The sequence below is a fragment of the Aquila chrysaetos genome, chromosome 5, assembly GCF_900496995.4.
Source record: "Aquila chrysaetos chrysaetos chromosome 5, bAquChr1.4, whole genome shotgun sequence".
NCBI classification, from domain to species: domain Eukaryota; kingdom Metazoa; phylum Chordata; class Aves; order Accipitriformes; family Accipitridae; genus Aquila; species Aquila chrysaetos.
This window is the reverse complement of record NC_044008.1, coordinates 62,676,481-62,698,688: the sequence shown is the minus strand read 5'-3', so window position 1 is coordinate 62,698,688 and position 22,208 is coordinate 62,676,481. Positions and strand designations below refer to the sequence as shown.

General features: G+C 43.7%; 1 protein-coding gene across 1 annotated transcript; it reads left to right on the top strand.

Annotated features, from left to right (window-relative positions):
* The first annotated feature begins 761 nt into the window (after positions 1–761).
* Positions 762–21,089, top strand: LOC115342341 (myosin heavy chain, skeletal muscle, adult-like). The gene is made up of 39 exons (XM_030016478.2): positions 762–859; positions 2,402–2,641; positions 2,730–2,873; positions 2,967–3,123; positions 3,471–3,498; positions 3,597–3,708; positions 3,802–3,894; positions 4,761–4,824; positions 4,990–5,088; positions 5,191–5,294; positions 5,372–5,510; positions 6,716–6,834; positions 6,931–7,080; positions 7,790–7,960; positions 8,708–9,017; positions 9,111–9,196; positions 9,720–9,807; positions 9,902–10,019; positions 10,574–10,697; positions 10,783–10,919; positions 11,017–11,272; positions 12,266–12,508; positions 12,719–12,895; positions 12,977–13,122; positions 13,210–13,300; positions 13,390–13,779; positions 14,009–14,135; positions 14,239–14,357; positions 14,612–14,808; positions 15,232–15,415; positions 15,494–15,659; positions 15,813–15,937; positions 16,133–16,441; positions 19,130–19,333; positions 19,677–19,802; positions 19,898–20,068; positions 20,155–20,259; positions 20,403–20,498; positions 20,806–21,089. The coding sequence occupies exons 2-39, from the start codon at positions 2,438–2,440 to the stop codon at positions 20,959–20,961; spliced, it is 5,835 nt and encodes a 1,944-aa protein (XP_029872338.1). The 5' UTR covers positions 762–859; positions 2,402–2,437; the 3' UTR covers positions 20,962–21,089.
* Positions 21,090–22,208: the final 1,119 nt, after the last annotated feature.

Sequence of the window (22,208 nt, the reverse complement as noted above, 5' to 3'; positions counted from 1 at the left end):
TCTTGCCATGTCTGTGACACTCCGGCTTCAGTGCTATCACACTGAAGGACCCAGATTACTCCTTTACTTTCAGAATTATACCAACATAACCGCAAAACACTTTTAGTAATACTTATTTCCCTCTTAGTGGCCTGCTTAATGTATTGCTCTTAGGCATTTCTTATAAGCTTCACACCATCACATGGGGAAGATAAATGTTGTCATCCCCATTGTACAGCTGGGATAACTGCAGCACAGACATACCAAGCAATCCACCCTGGGTCATACAGTGAGTCGGTGGGAAAGCCAGCAATAGAATCCATAAGTCCTGCATCCAAGTTCTCTAAGTGCCTTGACTAGTCCAGATTCCCTCCTTAACACCCTTGTCAAATTATTTATAGGAGATGTATTCATATAGTCAGTAAGACATCAAAATTTTCTAATTATATCTAGTCATGTCAAATGACAATTATGCCCTTAGTTCAGTTTGCCAGACAATGCTTTGCCAAAGAAGGTTTGCCAAAAATTTTTTGACCGAAGAAAGAGCAGGCATCTGTAGCATCTTGCAGACTAGATCGTATAAAATGTCCCTGTGACAAGTCTGCCCTGTCTCCACGGAAAGCTTCAAGGTAAGTGTATGGGGTCTGCAGGCTTGCAGGAAGAGGATGGTGCCCTTATGTGCCACAGCGTTCCTGCTGCCTCCAGTGCTCATTTCCAGGAGGGGACTCAATTTCTCAGCTCAGATTTTAAATCTGCTTTCAAGGCACCTGCACATTTTCACTCTGGATTTCTGTGCAGCAGCAAGTAGGGAGTTGCCATTTCTGTTTTACAGTACTGACCAGCTGCCAGCCTGCAAGCCACCCATCTAGTGTCACGAGAGGTAAGAACCTGATTTATTAATTCTTAGAGGGCAGAGAAAGATCCTTTTGGGTGGGATTTTTGTACGGCTGAATGAATGGCCACTGTTTCACACTATATATTCAAACCCAGTGTGGTCACAGTAGAAGGTGGAGGGTGGTGCCCAAGGCTGGTAAGGTTTTCAAGTGAATTGTAGAATCATAGAACAGCCCAGGTTAGAAGGCACCTCAAAAGATCATCTGGTCCAATCTTTAAGTGGCTGTGTTTGAAGACTTGACCATTGATGGCAGACCAGAAAATCTCCATGTGGAAGTTCTTCACTTCTGCTTAACTAACCTAACAGGGAGCGAGCTGTGCTGGCTTCCCATCTTTGCTGTCGCAGCAGTAGAGCTGGACCAAGATGAGCACGGCAGGAAAAAGTGCAAAATTCAATATTTTGTCTCAGAGCAAGTGAATTAATGTGTTATTTTGTCCAAAATATGTCACAAAAACACTAAAGAAGTAAGAGTAGGAAGAGCTGTAATACGAGCAACAAAGCTCTGCTTGTCATCTCTGTAAAACGCAAAGCTGTCATTTGTTCCCCTTACTGCTCTGCCTGTTCTCTACCTCACAAAAAAATGGAAGCTGCAGCCCTCCTCCTCTGTAAGCCACCACCTGTTCCTGCAGGGACAAATAAAGAATTATCATGTTACTCTCTCTTAGTACAAATACCACACAATATTAAAGGTTGTATAAATACTAGGTACCTACCTCTATACAGGATAGAAATAAATAAATGTTTTCCTCAGCTGCTTGCTGTTGTTTTCTAGGGAAAAAAACCAAACCAAAACAAAACAAAAAAGTAATTTTTTTGAGAAATTAATACTGGCTTTAAAATTCCCTGTTTTTTAAATTCCTGAGTTGAGCTTTGAATCTTTGTATTTAACTTTGTTTTCCTCTAAAATTATACTAATTTTTAAAAAGCAAAAGAAAATAATAGAAATGGAGCTATGTCAGTGTGTTTTGGAACAGCATTACTCTTCTTTTGACAGACATTGTAGCCATTTATGCCTGGATTCAAGAACTCACTAACATTAGCAAATAATGGTATCCTTAATACAATGATGCAAATGTTTTAGAGACTGAAACTGACACATTAAGATGCTCGACTTCTCTGTGTCATTCCAGTGGTGTATGAGCTTTCTGAGCTTTCTGAATTAGTATCACTTGGGAAGAAACTGCATTATAATAATTTCAAGTGAATTTTAAAAGAGTGCCTAAGCAGCTGAAAAGACTTTTGAGGTTCTTAACTCCACAGTACAGCGCCTAAATACTTGAACTACTAAGTGACTATGGATTATTTCAAATGTGATTTCAGTGCAGTGGACCCTAAGCCAAACGATCTCCCAAAATATAATTTTCACATTTTCCATAAATGTTGAATCACACCAATGCAAAAATATATAATTACTTTCAAAAAAGTTATGAATAATATTAATATAGTGTATTTCTTTTCCCATCTTTTCTTCTATGAACAAGTGCTTACTTTTTGACATATTTGGGCAACATATCTGCTCTTCCACAGTGTTCTCTGCTGACGAGCCCCTCATAAAGTGCAGCCATGTCATCAGACTCTGAGATGGCCATCTTTGGGGAGGCGGCTCCTTACCTCCGAAAGTCAGAAAAGGAGAGAATTGAGGCCCAGAACAAGCCTTTCGATGCCAAGACATCTGTCTTTGTGGTGCATCCTAAGGAATCCTTTGTAAAAGGGACAATCCAGAGCAAAGAATCGGGGAAGGTCACCGTCAAGACTGAAGGTGGAGAGGTGGGTAAAATGCAAGATTTACAAACAGCACTTAATTCCCACTCTGGGCTCTCAGCTGACATGCATGCACCTTTCTTTGCTCTGACAGACCCTGACCGTGAAGGAAGATCAAATCTTCTCCATGAACCCTCCCAAGTACGATAAAATTGAGGACATGGCCATGATGACCCACCTCCACGAACCCGCTGTGCTGTACAACCTCAAAGAGCGTTATGCAGCCTGGATGATCTACGTAAGTAGCAGCAGCAGTCTTCCTCCGGGTTGCTAGGAGGAACTGCTCTGCCAGGCTAAGTGGAAGCCAACGTGCTGTCTCCCTTCCTCGCAGACCTACTCGGGTCTCTTCTGCGTCACTGTCAACCCCTACAAGTGGCTGCCGGTGTACAACCCGGAGGTGGTGTTGGCCTACCGAGGCAAGAAGCGCCAGGAGGCCCCTCCACACATCTTCTCCATCTCTGACAATGCCTATCAGTTCATGCTGACTGGTGAGTGGCTATATCTGTGTCAGAGGGATTGTACCATGAAATTCTCTGAAGGGATACTCTGTCTCAGTGCTATGAGGAGACTGTTCCAAAGCTTTCATGGTTCTGATGCATACATACAATTGTGTGTTTTACTCTCTTCACACCATTGTTTCTACTATTTTAAATGAAAGACACCCCTGCACTCAGTGAGGTGTTCTGGAGGTCTTTTAGTTTGTTCGTTTGTTTGGTTGTTTTTTTAAGTCAAGCTGATACCATGGAGTTGAAAACATTAAACTTACCTGACTATGTTTCATTCTTTCTGTGTTGTTCATTGGGTTTTAAGTACTGTATTTCTGCTTCTTTCACAGATCGCGAGAACCAGTCGATCCTGATCACGTATGTACACTCCCTGCTCAGGTGTCTGCAGGGCTGCCCAGTGCCAGGGGACCTTCTGCCTGACCACACGCTCTCTGCTTCTGTCTTTGGTTTGACAGTGGAGAATCTGGTGCAGGGAAGACTGTGAACACAAAGCGTGTCATCCAGTACTTTGCAACAATTGCAGCGAGCGGCGATAAGAAGAAAGAGGAGCAGTCAGGCAAAATGCAGGCAAATTAATAGATAGTGGCTGGAATGAATGCTTTTCTCTGTTCCTGACATGATTTTTGGAAAGGATAACGAGCAAGAATTATCATCCTGCAGGGAACGCTTGAGGATCAAATCATCAGCGCCAACCCGCTGCTGGAGGCCTTTGGAAATGCCAAGACCGTGAGGAATGACAACTCCTCACGCTTTGTAAGTTGCTTAACCAAATGATTCCTGAAAAATAGTAAACAGGAGTGTCTGGCAGTCATTCTTTTCTGTTGTTCAGCCATCGTTTTTTCAAGAGTAAGACTGAATTTTCTTATCATGACTTTACTACTTATCCTAAAGGTAATTCTCCAGATTTCAAAAATAGTGATTCTATGAAAAAAATGAGTTCTGCTTTGCACTGAGATGCAAATGAAAATAACAGATCACATGCTCTTTCTCCTATAATGTATTGCAGTGTTAAATGATAGTTTTGGTCATTTTTACTTATATTTCTGTTTGTTTGGTAAAAGACAGACAGACAGAATGCCAGGAAGATAGAGAGGGAGGTTAGGAAAGATGGGAAAGGAAGAGAGAAAGAGAGAGATAAAGAAAAAGAAAAATGAAAGAAGGAGAGAGAAATAATGAAAGAGAGAAGGAAACAAGAAGGGGGGAGAGAGAGTTTCTACTTGAATTTGTTTGCTTAATGTCAAATTTAATTAATTGAAAGTGAAATGGCTTTTTTGATAACAAGACGGATTTAAGCAGCTGAAATAGTTAAATGGCTATTTCCATATCATTAAGGTGGCTGCTGTCTGTATGCAGGATATAGTTAGAAGAGTTTGGCTAACAAAATCCACCCATTCCTTCCCATTTGTACATTCAGCATCCATAAAATATACAGCTGTGCCACTGTTTATTTCCATGGTCAAAAATGTAAAACACTACTTTATGTCAATGGTAGAGATATAGCTGATTCTTAAGAAAATGTCTCTAAGTAGAAATCTTGTGCCCAGTGGAGTAAATGGCAAAATTTCATTTCAGATATATTCTTATGATGTAAATCTTAAGAGACTTTTATTTCTTCAAAGGGCAAATTCATTAGAATTCACTTCGGTGCCACAGGAAAACTAGCTTCTGCCGATATTGAAACGTGTAAGACACTTTCCTGAACTGTTCACAATCCATCCATTCACCCATCTATCCATACAATACCTTTTCACCCAACCATCTATCCTGCCTTCCCTGTTTTTCTTTCCATCTTCTCCCTACTTTCTTTTTTGCTGTTTCTTCTTGTTTTTAATTAAGTTTTTCCTCTAGATCTGCTGGAGAAGTCCAGAGTCACTTTCCAGCTCAAAGCAGAAAGAAGCTACCACATATTTTATCAGATCATGTCCAACAAGAAGCCGGAGCTAATAGGTAGGAAGAATGACTAACTTGGATGGATATTACTGAACATCAACTCACATTATCAGTTGCTTGACTAAACTAAGCCTGCATGTCCCCTTTTCTTACTTTCAGACATGCTCCTCATTACCACCAACCCATATGACTACCACTTTGTGAGTCAAGGTGAGATCACTGTTGCCAGCATTAATGACCAGGAGGAGCTGATGGCTACAGATGTAAGTAACAATTAAAAATGTTGTACCTATTGTCATCTCTCCCAGACAAAGCTGTTATTTTATTGTTCTTATTGCAGAGTGCCATTGACATCCTGGGCTTCACTGCTGATGAAAAAACAGCCATTTACAAGCTGACAGGAGCTGTCATGCACTATGGCAACCTGAAGTTCAAGCAAAAACAACGAGAGGAACAGGCAGAGCCAGATGGCACAGAAGGTATTAGCAGTCTGTGGTTGAGCTGTTAGAAATAGAAGTAGCAATACTAATTCAGTCTTTGGAAGATGGAGAAAGAGAACAGTGGAAATGTGTAAAAAAGTGTTTAGGTGAGCTAGTATATAGGTATGAAACTGCCATCCAAAATATACTCTTTTTTCAATTACTACCTAATCTTTATTTGAAGTATAAATTGCATATGTGTCCATAATTCTCTTCTGGGCTACCACAGTTCTAGATAGCACAGCCTGATCAGTGTGTTTATATTAAATACCCACTAAGAAGAGAAATATTTTTCAGAAAATATATTTCTGGTTGCTTTTTAAAGAAAATGTAGGCATTACATTCGGTATTAGAACTTCTCCTTCATAAATCACATGTTATTTAAAACTTTTTCCCAAGTAAAAGGGAGCTTTCCTTCAATTTCTTTCTTCTCCTTTGGAGATTCAAACCCATAACTGTGATTACATAATACTATTATCTGAACATCAGTCTAAGTGAAGCATAGTTACACTATGCTAGGGAAGAACTGACTTAGATTTCTACTTCACAGCCGACTACTTAATCACTTCAATGTTATGTAATGCATACATGGTTTAAAATACTAAGCCCTGTGTACTTCTTCCAAAGAATGCTCTCAGATGGCCAGCTTCAGGACTGAATTTTTAGGTTTTGATCCTGAATAAATGACTATGCCTGCCTTTCTGCTATGACTATAACAATATGTCTCCAGAAAGGGGCACTTCTTAACTGTTACATCTAATTTTGGAATGCATTCCCCTTTAGGGTTATAGCTGCTGCCAAAAAAATACAGGTAGTCCAAGTGCCTAAGTGTATGTTTTGGATTACACTCAGGTGGCCAACCTGCTAACACTTTGGTGTTTTATTGCCTCACTTATAGATACCAATTAGCTCTGAAGTGATGAACTTCGGCTTTCAGGATGAATTTTTGATAAATACATTGTTTCTAAATGCTTCTGTGAAGATTTTTAAAGAGACAAATTGCATTTAGGAGTACTGCTCTGAAAAGCTTTCAAAACAAAGGTGATCTTTGTTTTAATAACTGTCGTGCTTCCTCTGAGACCCAGTAAGCAGAATTTGATCACAAGGACATTCAATATTGCAGTTGCTCTGGAAAGGGTTTATCACTCAAAATGCTGCATGTCTTGTTAGTCTTAATTCTTCTATCTCCTTGTCCTTCTACTTAGTTGCTGACAAGGCCGCCTACTTGATGGGTCTGAACTCAGCAGACCTGCTCAAGGCCCTCTGCTACCCCCGAGTCAAGGTTGGGAATGAATATGTGACCAAGGGTCAAACTGTGCAGCAGGTAAAAACCAGCTGGTGACTGGGAACCTCTGGTTTGTATCACTTACTGTTTGCTCCAAATATTGTTTTTCTTCTGCTGCATTCTTCTTTATTTTAGGTGAACAATTCAGTGGGTGCTCTGGCAAAGGCTGTCTATGAGAAGATGTTCCTGTGGATGGTTGTTCGCATCAACCAACAGCTGGATACGAAGCAGCCCAGACAGTACTTCATTGGTGTCCTGGACATTGCTGGCTTCGAGATCTTTGATGTAAGGATTCCAGGTTTGAGGACTGCTCTTGCAAGGGGAGATCACTGTATCAAAGGACTTCCAAGTAGTATTCTTCTGAAGGTTTAGCATGCCAGTCATTTGCAATTTTCTGGAAAAAAGTACTTCATTTTCTTTTGTAGCATAGAGCAAAATCCTCAGAAGTTTCATCAATACAAGAACAGAACTATGTTGTTTGTATAGAAGTAGCAAATAGAATTTTATATGTTGTAATATTTTAACAGTTTGAGCTTAATGTTAATGATTAAAAAAACCCAACATAGCTACAATACTTTTATATAAGAGTTTCTAGAGCAGAATTAGGATTTGGAGACCCACTGACAAACATATAATAGGTTAAAGATGTGTAAATTGTTTAAAGGACCAAGGAATGAATAGATAAGTGTTTAATCAGAGCTATCAAGTGTTTAAAATTGGAGACCAGTGCATACATCTTTTTTGCTGAACAAAGAAATGCCAAAGTACTTTATGAATTTTAGAAGATTCACTAGGAATACCTGCTCTGGAAAAATTTCGGTTTTCATTATGTGGGTATTTCTTTGGGGAGGTGCATATAGGTCCTGCTATGGTGCAGTCCTGATAATACAGTTGTGTTTTAACTGGGGAGATTTATAAAGGGTTGAGAATGATCAAGAACTGTGCATGTTGACAATGGGTGGTTGTTGTTTGGTTATTTTTTTCCACTGGGAAGTTCAACAGCCTGGAGCAGCTATGCATCAACTTCACCAATGAGAAACTGCAACAGTTCTTCAACCACCACATGTTCGTGCTGGAGCAGGAGGAGTACAAGAAGGAGGGAATTGAATGGACATTCATTGACTTTGGGATGGACCTGGCTGCCTGCATTGAGCTCATTGAGAAGGTGAATTTTTAATTCAAACTGTCTTGTATTTTCAGGAACTCATTATTTTAAACTGAAAATGGTTAAATGCTATTTTAAAAAAAGGTCTCTTTCATAGTTAGTTTAATGCATTCAGTTTTAGTTGTTGAAATATCTCTTGATCTGTACTATTGCTTATTATGCGTTAGAGATATTACAAAGTCCACAGATAACTATGGAAGTCATTCCTCATACACCTTCCATAGGTGGAAGGTATCTCTGCTTGCTTGATTAAAGGATATTTTTTTCAGAAAACACAGAGCAGCTCTCAAAGTAAAAGAAATTCTCTTAAGGTTCTGGAATAAAGTTATCTGGACAATACATTTTCTTCTAGATGATTCATAGCAAAGTAAATACAGGCCAATACAGTCAGTGCCTGACCTCTCAGTGCAAGAATCTGAAAGAGATTTCTTGTGGGAGTTGATTAAAAGTATAAAAACTGAAGTATATATACAATGGATGCATTTGTAAAAGATATTTTTAAATATGATCTTTCTCCTCCTGATTTTTTAACACGTTTTTTGGTATAAAAAATATTCCTGAATCACTGTGTCATAGTGTGAGTCAAGCAGGTGAATCTTTTAAACTCACTCTTTAGAAAGAAATTTTTGTCATGGCAAGGGTATTAGTTTGTTTCTCAGCTTCCTGTCTTTTACTGTATTCCCTTTAAGTCCAAGCCGTGATCATATTATTCTACAGGCATTCTCTCTTTATTGTACTGTGTTCTAGCCCATGGGCATCTTCTCCATCCTGGAAGAGGAGTGCATGTTCCCCAAGGCAACTGACACCTCTTTCAAGAACAAGCTCTATGACCAGCACCTGGGCAAGTCCAGCAACTTCCAGAAGCCCAAGCCTACCAAAGGCAAGGCTGAGGCCCACTTCTCCCTGGTGCACTATGCTGGCACAGTGGACTACAACATCACTGGCTGGCTGGAGAAGAACAAGGATCCCTTGAATGAAACTGTCATTGGGTTGTACCAGAAGTCATCTGTGAAGACATTGGCTTTACTCTTTGCCTCCTATGGTGGAGCAGAAACAGGTTAGTTTTCTAAAACTCTTTTCTCCCACCATTTATGATATGTAAAGATGCAACAAAAAAGGTAATATTAAAAAACTCTTTTTGTTTTTGAAGAGGCTGGTGGTGGTGGCGCTGGTGGTGGAAAGAAGGGTGGCAAGAAGAAGGGTTCTTCTTTCCAGACAGTCTCAGCTCTTTTCCGGGTAAAGTCTGAATGTCATTATCTGTCAAGTGACATGAACATAGTGTCAAATCTAAGCTATCTAAACTCCTGTACTTCTCATGACCTTGGTTTTATGATGAAAGAATAATAAGTATGAAGTGAGCAGAAGTTATTCACTGTCTTTTCCTAGTAATTATCTATTCACATTTGGGATTTGTTTCAAGCAGTCTTCAGCTGACCCCCTGAATTTCTTTTAAAAGTTCACTTAGATTCTTTCTGAAAAACATTTTTCAGAATCTGGGATGTAATATAAATATAAATCCTATACAGGCTGTTGTTAAAATTTTTATAGAGTAGTCTTTTATTTCCTCCACACTAAGGTGCAGAATTTTAAAATTTCTTTTAATGAGAATACTTAAGCATATAGAAGATTTTTTTAAATTTAATTTTGAATTTGAAAGCTTATTCCTCCTAAGCTTCATTCTAATAGTTCCTTGGCATCTACATACAGAATATACAGAAGTAAATTTTTTTTAACTAAGCTGCTACGCATGATCCCACAGGAGAACCTAAACAAGCTGATGACCAATCTACGGAGCACTCACCCCCATTTTGTGCGTTGCATCATCCCAAATGAAACAAAAACACCTGGTAAGATTCTCAAGCAGAAAGAGAACTTCCTCTGATACAGCCATGCCTGTCTGCGCTGGAGACTGTGGTATTCATTTATGCTCTGAATTGCTAGGTGCCATGGAGCATGAACTGGTACTTCACCAGCTGCGGTGTAACGGCGTGCTGGAAGGCATCAGAATTTGCAGGAAAGGTTTCCCCAGCAGAGTCCTCTATGCTGACTTCAAACAAAGGTAAGAGCTATGAAATGAAGAGATAAGTCAGGCGTCCTCACTGACTGCTGTTCATCAAACAGCCAAACTTTGCCAGTGTCTCTGAATATGGAAGCGCAATAGAGCTACGCAAGCCAATGCTTACAAGATTAAAAAATGCAGATTGGGATGTGGGTACAACACATTCTCAGACAAAAATTACAAACTCAGATAGAGTGCTTTGGCCATTGTATCAGCTGCAAGTTTCAGGGGAAGATGCTTTCTTCCCATACACAAAGTGGCAATGTTCCTCTCTAGCAACTTTCTACAGCATAGTTTAAGTGAAAAAGGCATCGGACTGAAATGGCTGGAGGTCAGTGTCCTCTTTTCATCTATGACTGATCACCTGAAGACAGTAAAAGTTTCCTTAATTTTGTTATCAGATTGGGACTTCATTGTAACTGTGTCTCTAAACAAGGGATGAAATTCCAACTTCCTCAGCCTCATTCTGCTGCAAAGACTGTGGTTAGTCTCAATGAACAGTGTTGACTTATGACCTGAGATTGCCTTCATTCATATTTCCTCTCATTCCACAGATACAAGGTGCTTAATGCCAGCGCTATCCCAGAGGGACAGTTCATTGATAGCAAGAAGGCTTCTGAGAAGCTTCTTGGGTCAATCGATGTGGACCACACCCAGTACAAATTTGGCCACACCAAGGTACAAACCCTCCTTGACTCACTCACTGCATGTCTGTGCTTTGCTCTACGTGACAGTGATGTGCTGCAACATTCCCTTTCGCAAGGTGTTCTTCAAAGCTGGGCTGCTGGGACTCCTGGAGGAGATGAGGGATGAGAAGCTGGCACAGCTCATCACCCGCACACAGGCCAGGTGCAGGGGCTTCCTGATGAGAGTGGAGTACCGGAGAATGGTGGAGAGGAGGTAGGCATTCCTCATCCTCAAAGTCACTGTACTTGGGGGAAAGTGTTGGCACTTGTCGTACTGAAAATATTCAATGTACATTTTAATTATGCTTCAGGGAGTCCATCTTTTGCATCCAGTATAATGTTCGTGCATTCATGAATGTCAAGCACTGGCCCTGGATGAAGCTGTTCTTCAAGATCAAGCCCTTGCTGAAGAGTGCAGAATCTGAGAAGGAGATGGCCAACATGAAGGAAGAGTTTGAGAAAACCAAAGAAGAGCTTGCAAAGTCTGAGGCAAAGAGGAAGGAGCTGGAGGAGAAAATGGTGAAACTGGTGCAGGAGAAAAACGATCTGCAGCTCCAAGTGCAGGCTGTGAGTAACGTTATTCTACTTTTTTTTTTTTTTTTTTTTTTTTTAATAGGGGAAATGAGTAAATAAGATCTAACTCTTCTCTCATACTACAGAACTCTCACACTGCACACTAAACTGCCTCACAAAATATTTTAAGCTGAATACCATGTAACTAGAGGTAAAATTCAGGCCACATTCTTTCCCCACTCAGTCTCACTATTACAAAGTGGAGGTTAAGCTAAAGAATGACTTTTTAGTCTTAATGCCTACATGTACATGTCTCCATGTGAGTTCATGACATAAAGCCTCGTTATAGTCACTGCAGTGTAGTTAGTGGAGTAGGGACAGTGATTCAATTGACCAGCTACTCTGCCTTAATTCAGTGGTCAAAATGGAGAGTCTAGCGCCATTTCTTATGGCATACCTCCCCTGAGCTCCTGTAGCTACTGCTCCCAGAAGATGCAGATGCCCGTTACATCCTACAACACAAGTGCCAGCCTTGTACGCTTGTCTACAATGCCATTTGGCCTCTCAGAAACTCAGGCAACATTTAGGCAATACCCTTGAGTTGAAGTGTCCATTTCAGGGAAAGATGAATCTTGTTCTAGCCTCCCCTGACTGCATCGGCTGGGTATAAATCATGAATGGGAGCTTCAAATATTTCCTCAGTGGTAGAATTATTTACCTTTCTCAATACTCCCACATAAATTTGAATATGGCACGTTATAAAATACAATCACTTTCCAAACGAGAAAAGGAAAACATCGATTAAATCCAAGTAACCCACCGACATACCTGAAATAAGCAAGGTAAAACGTAATGGAGCTAGACGCAGTATCTGATGACGAAAAAGGTCAGAAAAAAATAAACCTGATTAAAAACATATTCTAAATTTGTAATTTTTAATGTAATTGCGCAGGAACCTTTTCCCAAAAAAGTAATCCCAAAAAAGGTCTTACTGATGCACACCTGTTCCTTCAGCATTAAATAAGCTTTCCTGTATTTTCCCACCAGGAAGCTGATGCTCTAGCTGATGCTGAGGAAAGATGTGACCAGCTCATCAAAACCAAAATCCAGCTGGAAGCCAAAGTAAAGGAGGTGACTGAGAGGGCTGAGGATGAGGAAGAAATTAATGCTGAGCTGACAGCCAAGAAGAGAAAACTGGAGGATGAATGTTCAGAGCTGAAGAAAGACATTGATGACCTTGAATTAACACTAGCCAAGGTTGAGAAGGAAAAACATGCCACAGAAAACAAGGTACACACATGGGGAGTCACATAAAGGGCCAAGACATCACTGACTCTCAGAGTTAGAGCCTGCTATCGTAAGACACCTTGGCTTTGGAAAATTTTGAGATGGGCCTTGTCTGAGCATCCAAAGGATAAATGAAAGACTTGGCAAAACAATGCAAAGTGAAAATGTCACCACGCCAGTGAACCAAATTTTGACACTTGCTCACATTTGTAGGTGAAAAACCTTACAGAGGAGATGGCAGCCCTGGACGAGACCATTGCCAAGCTGACAAAAGAGAAGAAAGCCCTCCAAGAGGCCCATCAGCAGGCACTGGATGACCTGCAGGCAGAAGAGGACAAAGTCAATACGCTGACCAAAGCTAAGACCAAGCTGGAGCAGCAAGTGGACGATGTAAGCACGGTTTCCAGAAGAACAGGACAGGTATGGAGTTAAACCTGGCTGACGGAGCACTGATGGTCTTGTTCTGCTTAGCTGGAAGGGTCCCTGGAGCAAGAGAAGAAACTGCGCATGGACCTTGAGAGAGCTAAGAGGAAACTCGAAGGAGACCTGAAGCTGGCCCACGACAGCATAATGGATTTGGAAAATGATAAGCAGCAGCTGGATGAGAAGCTGAAGAAGTAAGTGGGGCTGTGGGGCACCTGAGTGCTGTGCTGGTGCACCTGTCTTTTTTCTTTGAGCTCTGACATGGTTTGCTTTGCCCAAAGGAAAGACTTTGAAATCAGCCAGATCCAGAGCAAAATTGAGGATGAGCAAGCCCTGGGCATGCAATTACAGAAGAAGATCAAGGAGCTGCAGGCAAGTCTTTGTTCCTTCCCCTCTCTCACCCAGTCTCAGGTCAGGTAGGAGGAGGGCATGGGTGTGAAGGGTCCCCTAATGTTCCCCAGGCTCGTACTGAGGAACTGGAGGAGGAAATTGAGGCTGAACGTGCCTCTCGGGCAAAAGCAGAGAAGCATCGTGCTGACCTCTCAAGGGAGCTAGAGGAGATCAGCGAGCGCCTGGAAGAAGCAGGAGGGGCTACTGCAGCTCAGATCGATATGAACAAGAAGCGTGAGGCAGAATTTCAGAAGATGCGCCGTGACCTCGAAGAGGCCACGCTGCAGCACGAAGCCACAGCTGCCGCCCTGCGGAAGAAGCACACGGACAGCACAGCTGAGCTTGGGGAGCAGATCGACAACCTGCAACGAGTGAAGCAGAAGCTGGAGAAGGAGAAGAGTGAGCTGAAGATGGAGATTGACGACTTGGCCAGTAACATGGAATCTGTCTCCAAAGCCAAGGTATGGAAAAACATACTGAAAACAACTTGAAAATAAGCATATCTTTTTAAAATATGGTCATATTAAAATATACCTCTCTGTCTCTGTATGGAACTGTATTTCTAACCTTCCAACACCAATGAGCAGTGTATAGCTTGCATGTCTGTTGACATTTTTCTGGTGAGGATCGTGGTGCTCAGAATAAGGAGGCATCCAGACACTAATCTTTCATCCTCTGTGATTTTCACAGGCTAATCTGGAGAAAATGTGCCGCACACTGGAAGACCAGCTGAGTGAGATTAAGACAAAAGAAGAAGAGCATCAGCGCATGATCAATGACCTCAATGCTCAAAGAGCTCGTCTGCAGACAGAATCAGGTGACAGAGCCTCCTCTGTGCTACTGAAGGGGAGAGCGTCCTAAACCAGTTTGTTTGGGTCATGAATGACAACAAAAATATTTCCTTTCTGTGCGCTTCTTAGGTGAATATTCACGCCAGGTGGAGGAGAAAGATGCTCTGATTTCTCAGCTGTCAAGAGGCAAGCAGGCTTTTACCCAACAGATTGAGGAACTCAAGAGGCACCTAGAGGAAGAGATAAAGGTGATGACTTTTTCTACAGCTGGCCACTGAAAACAGCCTTAACTTCAACTGCCTAGTGGGAACAGGCATACTGGGAAAAAACTCATTTCTGCAGGGAGTGTAATTAGTGGATTTTGTCCTCCCGAGTTACAACTGTCCTTCACTGAAAGCATGTACAACCTCCCAGCAGTCATGTTCACTGTGTTAAATTAATTCATTGCAAGAGATTTCCCAGGATATTACCATTCCTTGTCCCAATCTCACTCTCTACCAAGGCCAAGAATGCCCTGGCGCACGCCTTGCAGTCTGCTCGCCACGACTGTGACTTGCTCCGGGAACAATATGAGGAGGAGCAGGAAGCCAAGGGGGAGCTGCAGCGTGCCCTGTCCAAGGCCAACAGCGAAGTGGCCCAGTGGAGAACCAAATACGAGACGGACGCTATTCAGCGCACGGAGGAGCTGGAGGAGGCCAAGTAGGCGGGGAAAGTGGGGAAGACAAAAAAAGGGGTAGACTAACAAGGGAAATTTGAAGACACAACTGCGATATTGTCATAAAAAGTTAAAGCTGTGCTTTGTGGCAGGGTAAGGGCTGATGTAAAGTATATCCTCCAAAGGGTGTGGTTTAGGAAATGTAGAGGAAAATATTCCCCTGACCGAGAGAATGTTTTCACCTGTGGACAGTAGAGACAGAAGGCACAGTGGTTGTTCAAGGCTGGGAATCAGAACTGGGAAAACAAAATGACTGGCTGGGAGAGGGTCTTCCCCCTCTCCCCTGCCTGTGCGTGGGATACATACTCAATGAATGGGTAAAACGTCGTGTTGTGAAAGGCCCATCAGCCACACACCACACCCTCCCCTTTGCTCTCAAACCATGAGCTGTGCTTACCGCCTCCCAGGAAGAAGCTGGCACAGCGCCTGCAGGATGCAGAGGAACACGTTGAAGCTGTGAATGCCAAATGTGCTTCTCTGGAAAAGACAAAGCAGAGGCTGCAGAATGAAGTGGAGGACCTGATGATTGATGTGGAGCGAGCGAATGCTGCCTGCGCAGCTCTGGATAAGAAGCAGAAGAACTTTGACAAGGTCTTTTGGGCTCCGGGCCTGGGGTTCCTGGGCAGGGCATTCCCTCCTCATCCACACTGAGGTCCTGTTTCTCTTCAGATCCTGGCAGAATGGAAGCAGAAGTATGAGGAAACGCAGGCTGAGCTGGAAGCCTCCCAGAAGGAGTCTCGGTCTCTCAGCACGGAGCTGTTTAAGATGAAGAATGCCTATGAGGAGTCCTTGGACCACCTGGAGACCCTGAAGCGTGAGAACAAGAACTTGCAGCGTAAGTCCCCGACCCTCTGCTCCTGGCTGGGCTTTCTCACAAGCTTGTCTATCTGCCACACTAAACGGGTCTGGGCCAGTTACCTTGGTGCACCAGGGCCTTTCCCCATTCTGCTCTGTGCCTCACCGTGCCACTTTTCACCCTTCCTTGCAGAGGAGATTGCCGACCTCACGGAGCAGATTGCTGAGGGAGGAAAGGCGATTCATGAGCTGGAGAAAGTCAAGAAGCAGATTGAGCAGGAGAAATCTGAACTCCAGGCCTCCCTGGAGGAAGCTGAGGTACACGCCCATAATCACTGGTATCTGCACTAAAAATATTAGCAATGTGGCTAAATGTGGCTAAAAAATGTTTGGTCCTGCCCTGTTCTGGCTGGGGAGTGCAGGCAGCTGAGATTTCCTGAAATATTCTGTAATTACCTAGGAAGCAAGCAGTAGCTTTATCAACATTATAGATGTTTGTGTCCACTTGTCCAGGCCTCCCTAGAACATGAGGAGGGGAAGATCCTGCGCCTCCAGCTTGAACTCAACCAGGTGAAGTCTGAGATTGACAGGAAGATAGCCGAGAAAGATGAGGAGATCGACCAGATGAAGAGAAACCACCTCAGAATTGTGGAGTCCATGCAGAGCACCCTGGACGCTGAGATCAGGAGCAGGAATGAAGCCCTGCGACTGAAGAAGAAGATGGAGGGAGACCTGAATGAAATGGAGATCCAGCTGAGCCATGCCAACCGCGTGGCTGCAGAGGCACAAAAGAACCTGAGAAATACACAGGCAGTGCTCAAGGTATGTTAAGCTAAGGATGTGCACATAGGTGTCTAGCTTGTCTAATATCGTTGAATCATAGAATGGTTTGGGTTGAAGGGGACCTTCAAGGATCATCCAGTCCAGCCCCTCTCCCGGGGGCAAGGACATCTCTTCGTAGATCAGGCTGCTCAAAGCCCCATCCAACCTGACCTTGAACACTGCCAACGATGGGGCATCCACAGCATCCTGTCACTGGGTACCAGGGACAAGAGATCAGCACCTCCCTCTTCTCTTCCCCTCCTCAAGAAACTGTAGAGGGCAATGAGGTCGCCCCTCAGCGTTCTTCTCTCCAAACTAGACAAACCCTGTGTCCTTTGCCGCTCCTCAGAGGACATGCCTTCCAGCCCTTTCACCAACTTTCTTGGCCTCCTCTAGATGCACTCAAGACCCTTAACATCCTTTCTAAATTGTGAGACCCAGAACTGCACACAATACTCAAGGTGAGGCCACACCAAAGCTTAATACAACAGGAATACAGCTCCAACTGTGCCTTAGCTTTCCTGATCCTACCCCCACACATCCGGGCAGCATCCCTGTACTCTCAGGATACATGTCTTTGGTTCCACTGCCTAGGCATTTCCTTCTTACACTTTAGTTTGACCAGGAGGTCCTTACTCAGCCATGCTGTTCTCCTGCCTTCCTTGCCTGATTGCTTACACATGGGAATCGAGAGCTCTTGCACTCTAAGAAAAATGTTCTCAAAGAGCTGCCAACTCTTTTGTGCTCCTTTATCCCTGAGGGCAGTTTCCCAGGGGGTCTCACCCAGTAATTCCTCAAACAACTGAAAGTCCGCTCTCCTAAAATTCAGGGTCTTGACCTTACTCTTCATCTGGCCCATATCCCTCACAATTGTGAATACCACCAGGGCACGATCACTGCAGCCCAGGCTGCCATCAGTTTTGACATCTCTAATTAGTTCATTTGTGTTGGTAAGCAACAGGTACAGTAACGCTTCTCCTCCGGTTGGGCTGTCTATCCTCTGGATGAAGATGCTATCCTTGATGCACTCCAGGAGTCTCCTGGACTGCTTACGGCTTGCTGTGCTGCTTTTCCAGCAGATGTCAGGGTGATTGATGTCCCCCAGCAGGATCAGAGCCTGCGAGCGTGATGATTCCCATAGTTGAAGTAATACCACTTCGTCAACAGGCTCCCCTTGGTCAGGTGGCCTGCAGTAAACGCCAGCCACGAGGTTTCCTTTGTTGGCTTGGCCTCTAATTTTTACTCATAAGCTCTCAACCTGGCTCATCACTGTTTTTCAAAGACGGCTCTGTGCAATCAATCCATTTTTTACATAGAGGGCAACCTGCCCGCCTCTCCTTCCTTGCCTGTGCCTTCTGGACAGTTTATGGCCATTGATTGCAGCACTCCAGTCGTGTGATTCATCCCACCGAGTTTCAGTGTCAGCGATTAGATCACAGCTTTCTAGGTGGACAGTGGTTTCCAACTCCTCCTGTTCGTTACCCATGCTACGTGCATTGGTATAGAGACACTTCAGATGGGCTATCGACCATATCACCTTTTTAGAGGAACAAACTCTAATTCTTTTGGAGCATTTCACAGATGTTTCCTTGTGGCTTCCTAATATATCAGCAGCCCCTGGCTCTCCTCTGTTACTCAAAACTCCATTCTCTTCCCCTGTTAAGTCTAGTTTAAAGCCCTGGCCAGCTTGTTGGTGAAGACCCTCTTGCCCCACTTGGTCAGGTGAATCCCATCTGCTCCCAACAGACCGAGCTTCTCAAAGGTAGATCCATAATCATAGAAGCCAAAGCCTTGAATTTGGCACCAGCTAGACAGCCAGGCGTTCACCTGTTCAATTTGTCTCCTCCTTCCTGAACCCCTCCCCCTGACTGGGAGGATAGAGGAGAACACCACCTGTGCTCCAGATCCTTTTATCATTGCTCCGAGGGACATAGAGTCTCTTTTGATGGTTATAAGTTGCCTTGTTGCAATATCATTAAAGCCTACACGGAATACTAGGAGCGGATGATAATCTGAAGAGTTCACCAGGCTTGGCAGCCTCTCTGACACCATGAATGCAAGCTGTTTGTAGGCATCAAACTTCTCTAGAGAAATTGTCTGGATGGTAAATGGGTGTTTTGGTGCCTCTCAGTAAGGAATCTCTCATTGCTAATACCTTATGTGCTTTTCTGGTGGCACTGGTTCTAATGTGAGTGGGTGGTTGGATCAACTTGACATGGTTGACTTCTCCTGGGTCCTGTCAGTTACTCATGTGCTCTTCATTTTTCAGGCCCAGAGTATCGTGTCTGTTATGTAGTGGCACTTCAGAGGATGGGGGAAGGTTCTTTCTCCTGCCCCAAGCAGGGACAAAGGTCCAGTTTCCTTCACCTTGCAAGCTACTTTTGTCAGTCAGCTGGAGTTTTAATTCAGGCTTACCTTCCCCTGGCGCAGCCTTAAATTTAGGCAGGGCTGTCACTCAGCCTGGGACAGTGTGCAATACCATGTATCGATCTCCTCTGCTCACATTCTTAGATACTGTGCATATACCGACATAATAATTCTGCATATAAATACAATAATATAATATAGATATAATAATATCTATAAATATATATGTATTATACTGACATAATGATTATTAGACTGGTGGGAATTGCCATTGTGCAACAGTGCTGTGCCACCTTATAATTTCTCTTTTCTCTCTTAAAGGATACCCAGATACACTTGGACGATGCTCTCAGGACACAGGAGGACCTGAAGGAGCAGGTGGCCATGGTGGAGCGCAGAGCAAACCTGTTGCAGGCTGAAATAGAGGAGCTACGGGCAGCCCTGGAGCAGACGGAGCGGTCGAGGAAAGTGGCTGAGCAGGAACTGATGGATGCAAGTGAGAGAGTTCAGCTCCTCCACACTCAGGTTAGATTCATGAGATTCAAAATCTCACGAGCCATTTTATTTTTCCCTTTCCAGGTTTTTCATCCTTGTAAGCTCTTAAATCATCTCTTGTAATAAAAAGGCTCGTACAAAGAATTGGATTATAGCTAAATGAGTAGGATTGCATTAACAGGAGTCAGAAGTGCTGCTTAAGATTTTAAGACCTCTACGCTCTCTAGCTGTGTATGACCTGACAGGATGCACCATTTGAAGGAGGATGCTAATATTAGACATAGAGATGATAAGTTTAAATTTAAACAGTAAATTTCTAAGATAAGTGTTCTGTTTTGGAACTAACTGGACAGTATTTTTTGTTGTTCAACAGAACACCAGCTTGATCAACACCAAGAAGAAGCTGGAAACAGACATTGCCCAAATTCAGGGTGAAATGGAGGACACGATCCAGGAAGCCCGCAATGCTGAAGAGAAGGCCAAGAAGGCCATCACAGATGTGAGCTGGGGGCTCCTTTCACTGCTAGTGATGGATATATTCTCACCCAGAATGTCTCCAGCCCCCAAATGGCTTTGATCCCTTGCTCTCATCAGGCAGCCATGATGGCAGAAGAGCTGAAGAAGGAGCAGGACACCAGCGCCCACCTGGAGAGGATGAAGAAGAACCTGGACCAGACGGTGAAGGACCTGCAGCTTCGTCTGGATGAAGCCGAGCAGTTGGCCCTGAAGGGAGGCAAGAAGCAAATCCAGAAGCTGGAGGCCAGAGTGCGTAGGGCTTTTATTTGTGCATGAGTGAGCACGTCACGTAAGTAGCCACCAGGGAAGCTCCAAAGATGGGGTGCTCATTGCAGGTGCGGGAGCTGGAAGGGGAGGTTGATGCTGAGCAGAAGCGCAGCGCTGAAGCCGTGAAGGGCGTGCGCAAGTACGAGAGGAGGGTGAAGGAGCTGACCTACCAGGTAAGGCAGGAGGCCACCTTGGGCTGACAGAGTTTTCTCACAGCAAGTCAGATTTTGTGCACACCATCCCCGAGGGGAACTGTTAACCTCACATGATGCAGAACCAACAATTCATTCTCTTTCCTGCTTGCCAACCACTCTAGTCTGAGGAAGACCGTAAGAATATTCTCAGGCTGCAGGATCTGGTGGACAAGCTGCAAATGAAGGTGAAATCCTACAAGAGACAAGCTGAGGAGGCTGTAAGTATTGCTCGAAGAATGGGCAGGAGCCACCTTCCATTGGGGCAGCACGCTCATTGAGATGAGTATGAATAGCAGGAAAGGGGCATGAAAGAATCTCCCAAGACACAACAGTCTTGGCCACACCGTTTACTGTCGTGTCATGAGGCCTTGCTGAGTTCTGGGCACCCTGCAGCAGTCAGTGATGAACTGAGGGAAATTCTGCAGCCTGTTTTATACAGGACGTCAGACTAAACAAACCCAGGGGCCACATCCACTGGCTGAGAAGTTCCTGAATCCTCACCACCGACTCCCTCTTCCCACACAGGAGGAGCTGTCCAATGTCAACCTCTCCAAATTCCGCAAGATCCAGCACGAGCTGGAGGAAGCCGAGGAGCGGGCCGACATTGCAGAGTCGCAGGTCAACAAGCTCCGAGTAAAGAGCCGGGAGTTTCACAGCAAGAAGATAGGGGAGGAAGAGTGAGGATGTGATGAGGCAGCAAAGTGACCTGAGGGCTGCACAAAATGTGAACCTCTCAGTCGCTTTCTTCTGCAATGAGTCTTTGTAACCATGTTAATGTCTAGAGAATAAAGAACATAGATTCCTTTGCATACACAGCAGAAGCAGTGCTTTTGGTTGTTCCAATTCAATTGTGCAGTTAGATAAGTTTGGGGCATGTTCAAATGAAACATTTTATTTCACTTTAACCCCTGGATAGCGGTAGAGCTTTATTTAGCCCATCTCCAGTATTTCTCCAATGTGTCCTATTACATTACTGGGTAGGGAGTAACACTAATTTAATTCCCAAACTGGCAAGAGGAGAGGATCAGGACAAAGGCAGGACGAGTACCTTGACTGTCCTGGCACAGCAAAAATGTTTCTGCCTTGGGGAGTCCTCTTTCTAAACGGGTGCTGTACACAGAGGGTCTCTTTGCTAGTCCCATTCTCACTTTGGCAAGCTGGCTTTAGAGGCCAGTTGCCCCATAACAAAAAAAAATAAAAATCTGGAGCCCCAAAGGCATCTGGGTGTCTCTGAGTCCTCATGGAGGAACTTACGCAAGGACTGAGGTGCTGCCTCCTTTGAACAAGGCAGGTAAAGGCCACAAACTCTAGAGAGTGGGGTTTTATTGAGCAAAATTAAACATCAGGCAGAGATTTTTTTATGGAAGAAGTTAATAACAATCAGTGCTAAAGCAAAACAAATAATGTATTTGCATAAGAAGACATTGCAGTTCCTTACTTTCTCTGTTAGACAGAATAGCCAATATCAAGACAGGATGCTGCTGTTGTAAATGAAATGGACATTGATGAACAGGCTGGTAGAGTAACCGTGAGCAAGAGGACTCACTATGGGATAAGCCCCAACCAATGTAACATGTAGAGGCCCAGAACAAGCTAGGAACTGCTGCCCTACTGTATAGTGTTTTCCGGTAACGAAATATTAATATAAGACTATAATAAGCTTTTGTGCCAAGGAATAATGTGGAGTTATGTGTGAATACGAAAAGCTAAAGGAAAAAGTTTGATCATGTAAGATAAAGCTTCCGGTGGGAATAATTCTGGGAACACTACAGCTTTAAAGAAATCACAAAATCTAGCACTTTGTGGAGGAAAAAAACATAGATGATAACGCCAGACTGTGTCCTACCTGTTTGACTCTTCCGGCAATGGATGAGTTGGAATGTAGATGCTAACTGCATCCTGGATGGACAGAGAAGAAACAAGTCACC

Excerpts from the sequence above, each read along its gene's own strand:
- LOC115342341 (XM_030016478.2), top strand. The coding sequence starts at position 2,438 with ATGTCATCAGACTCTGAGATGGCCATCTTTGGGGAGGCGGCTCCTTAC. Across the intron at positions 5,089-5,190 it reads CAAGAAGCCGGAGCTAATAG|ACATGCTCCTCATTACCACC; the intron begins GTAGGAAGAATG and ends TCTTACTTTCAG. Across the intron at positions 9,018-9,110 it reads CTATGGTGGAGCAGAAACAG|AGGCTGGTGGTGGTGGCGCT; the intron begins GTTAGTTTTCTA and ends TTGTTTTTGAAG.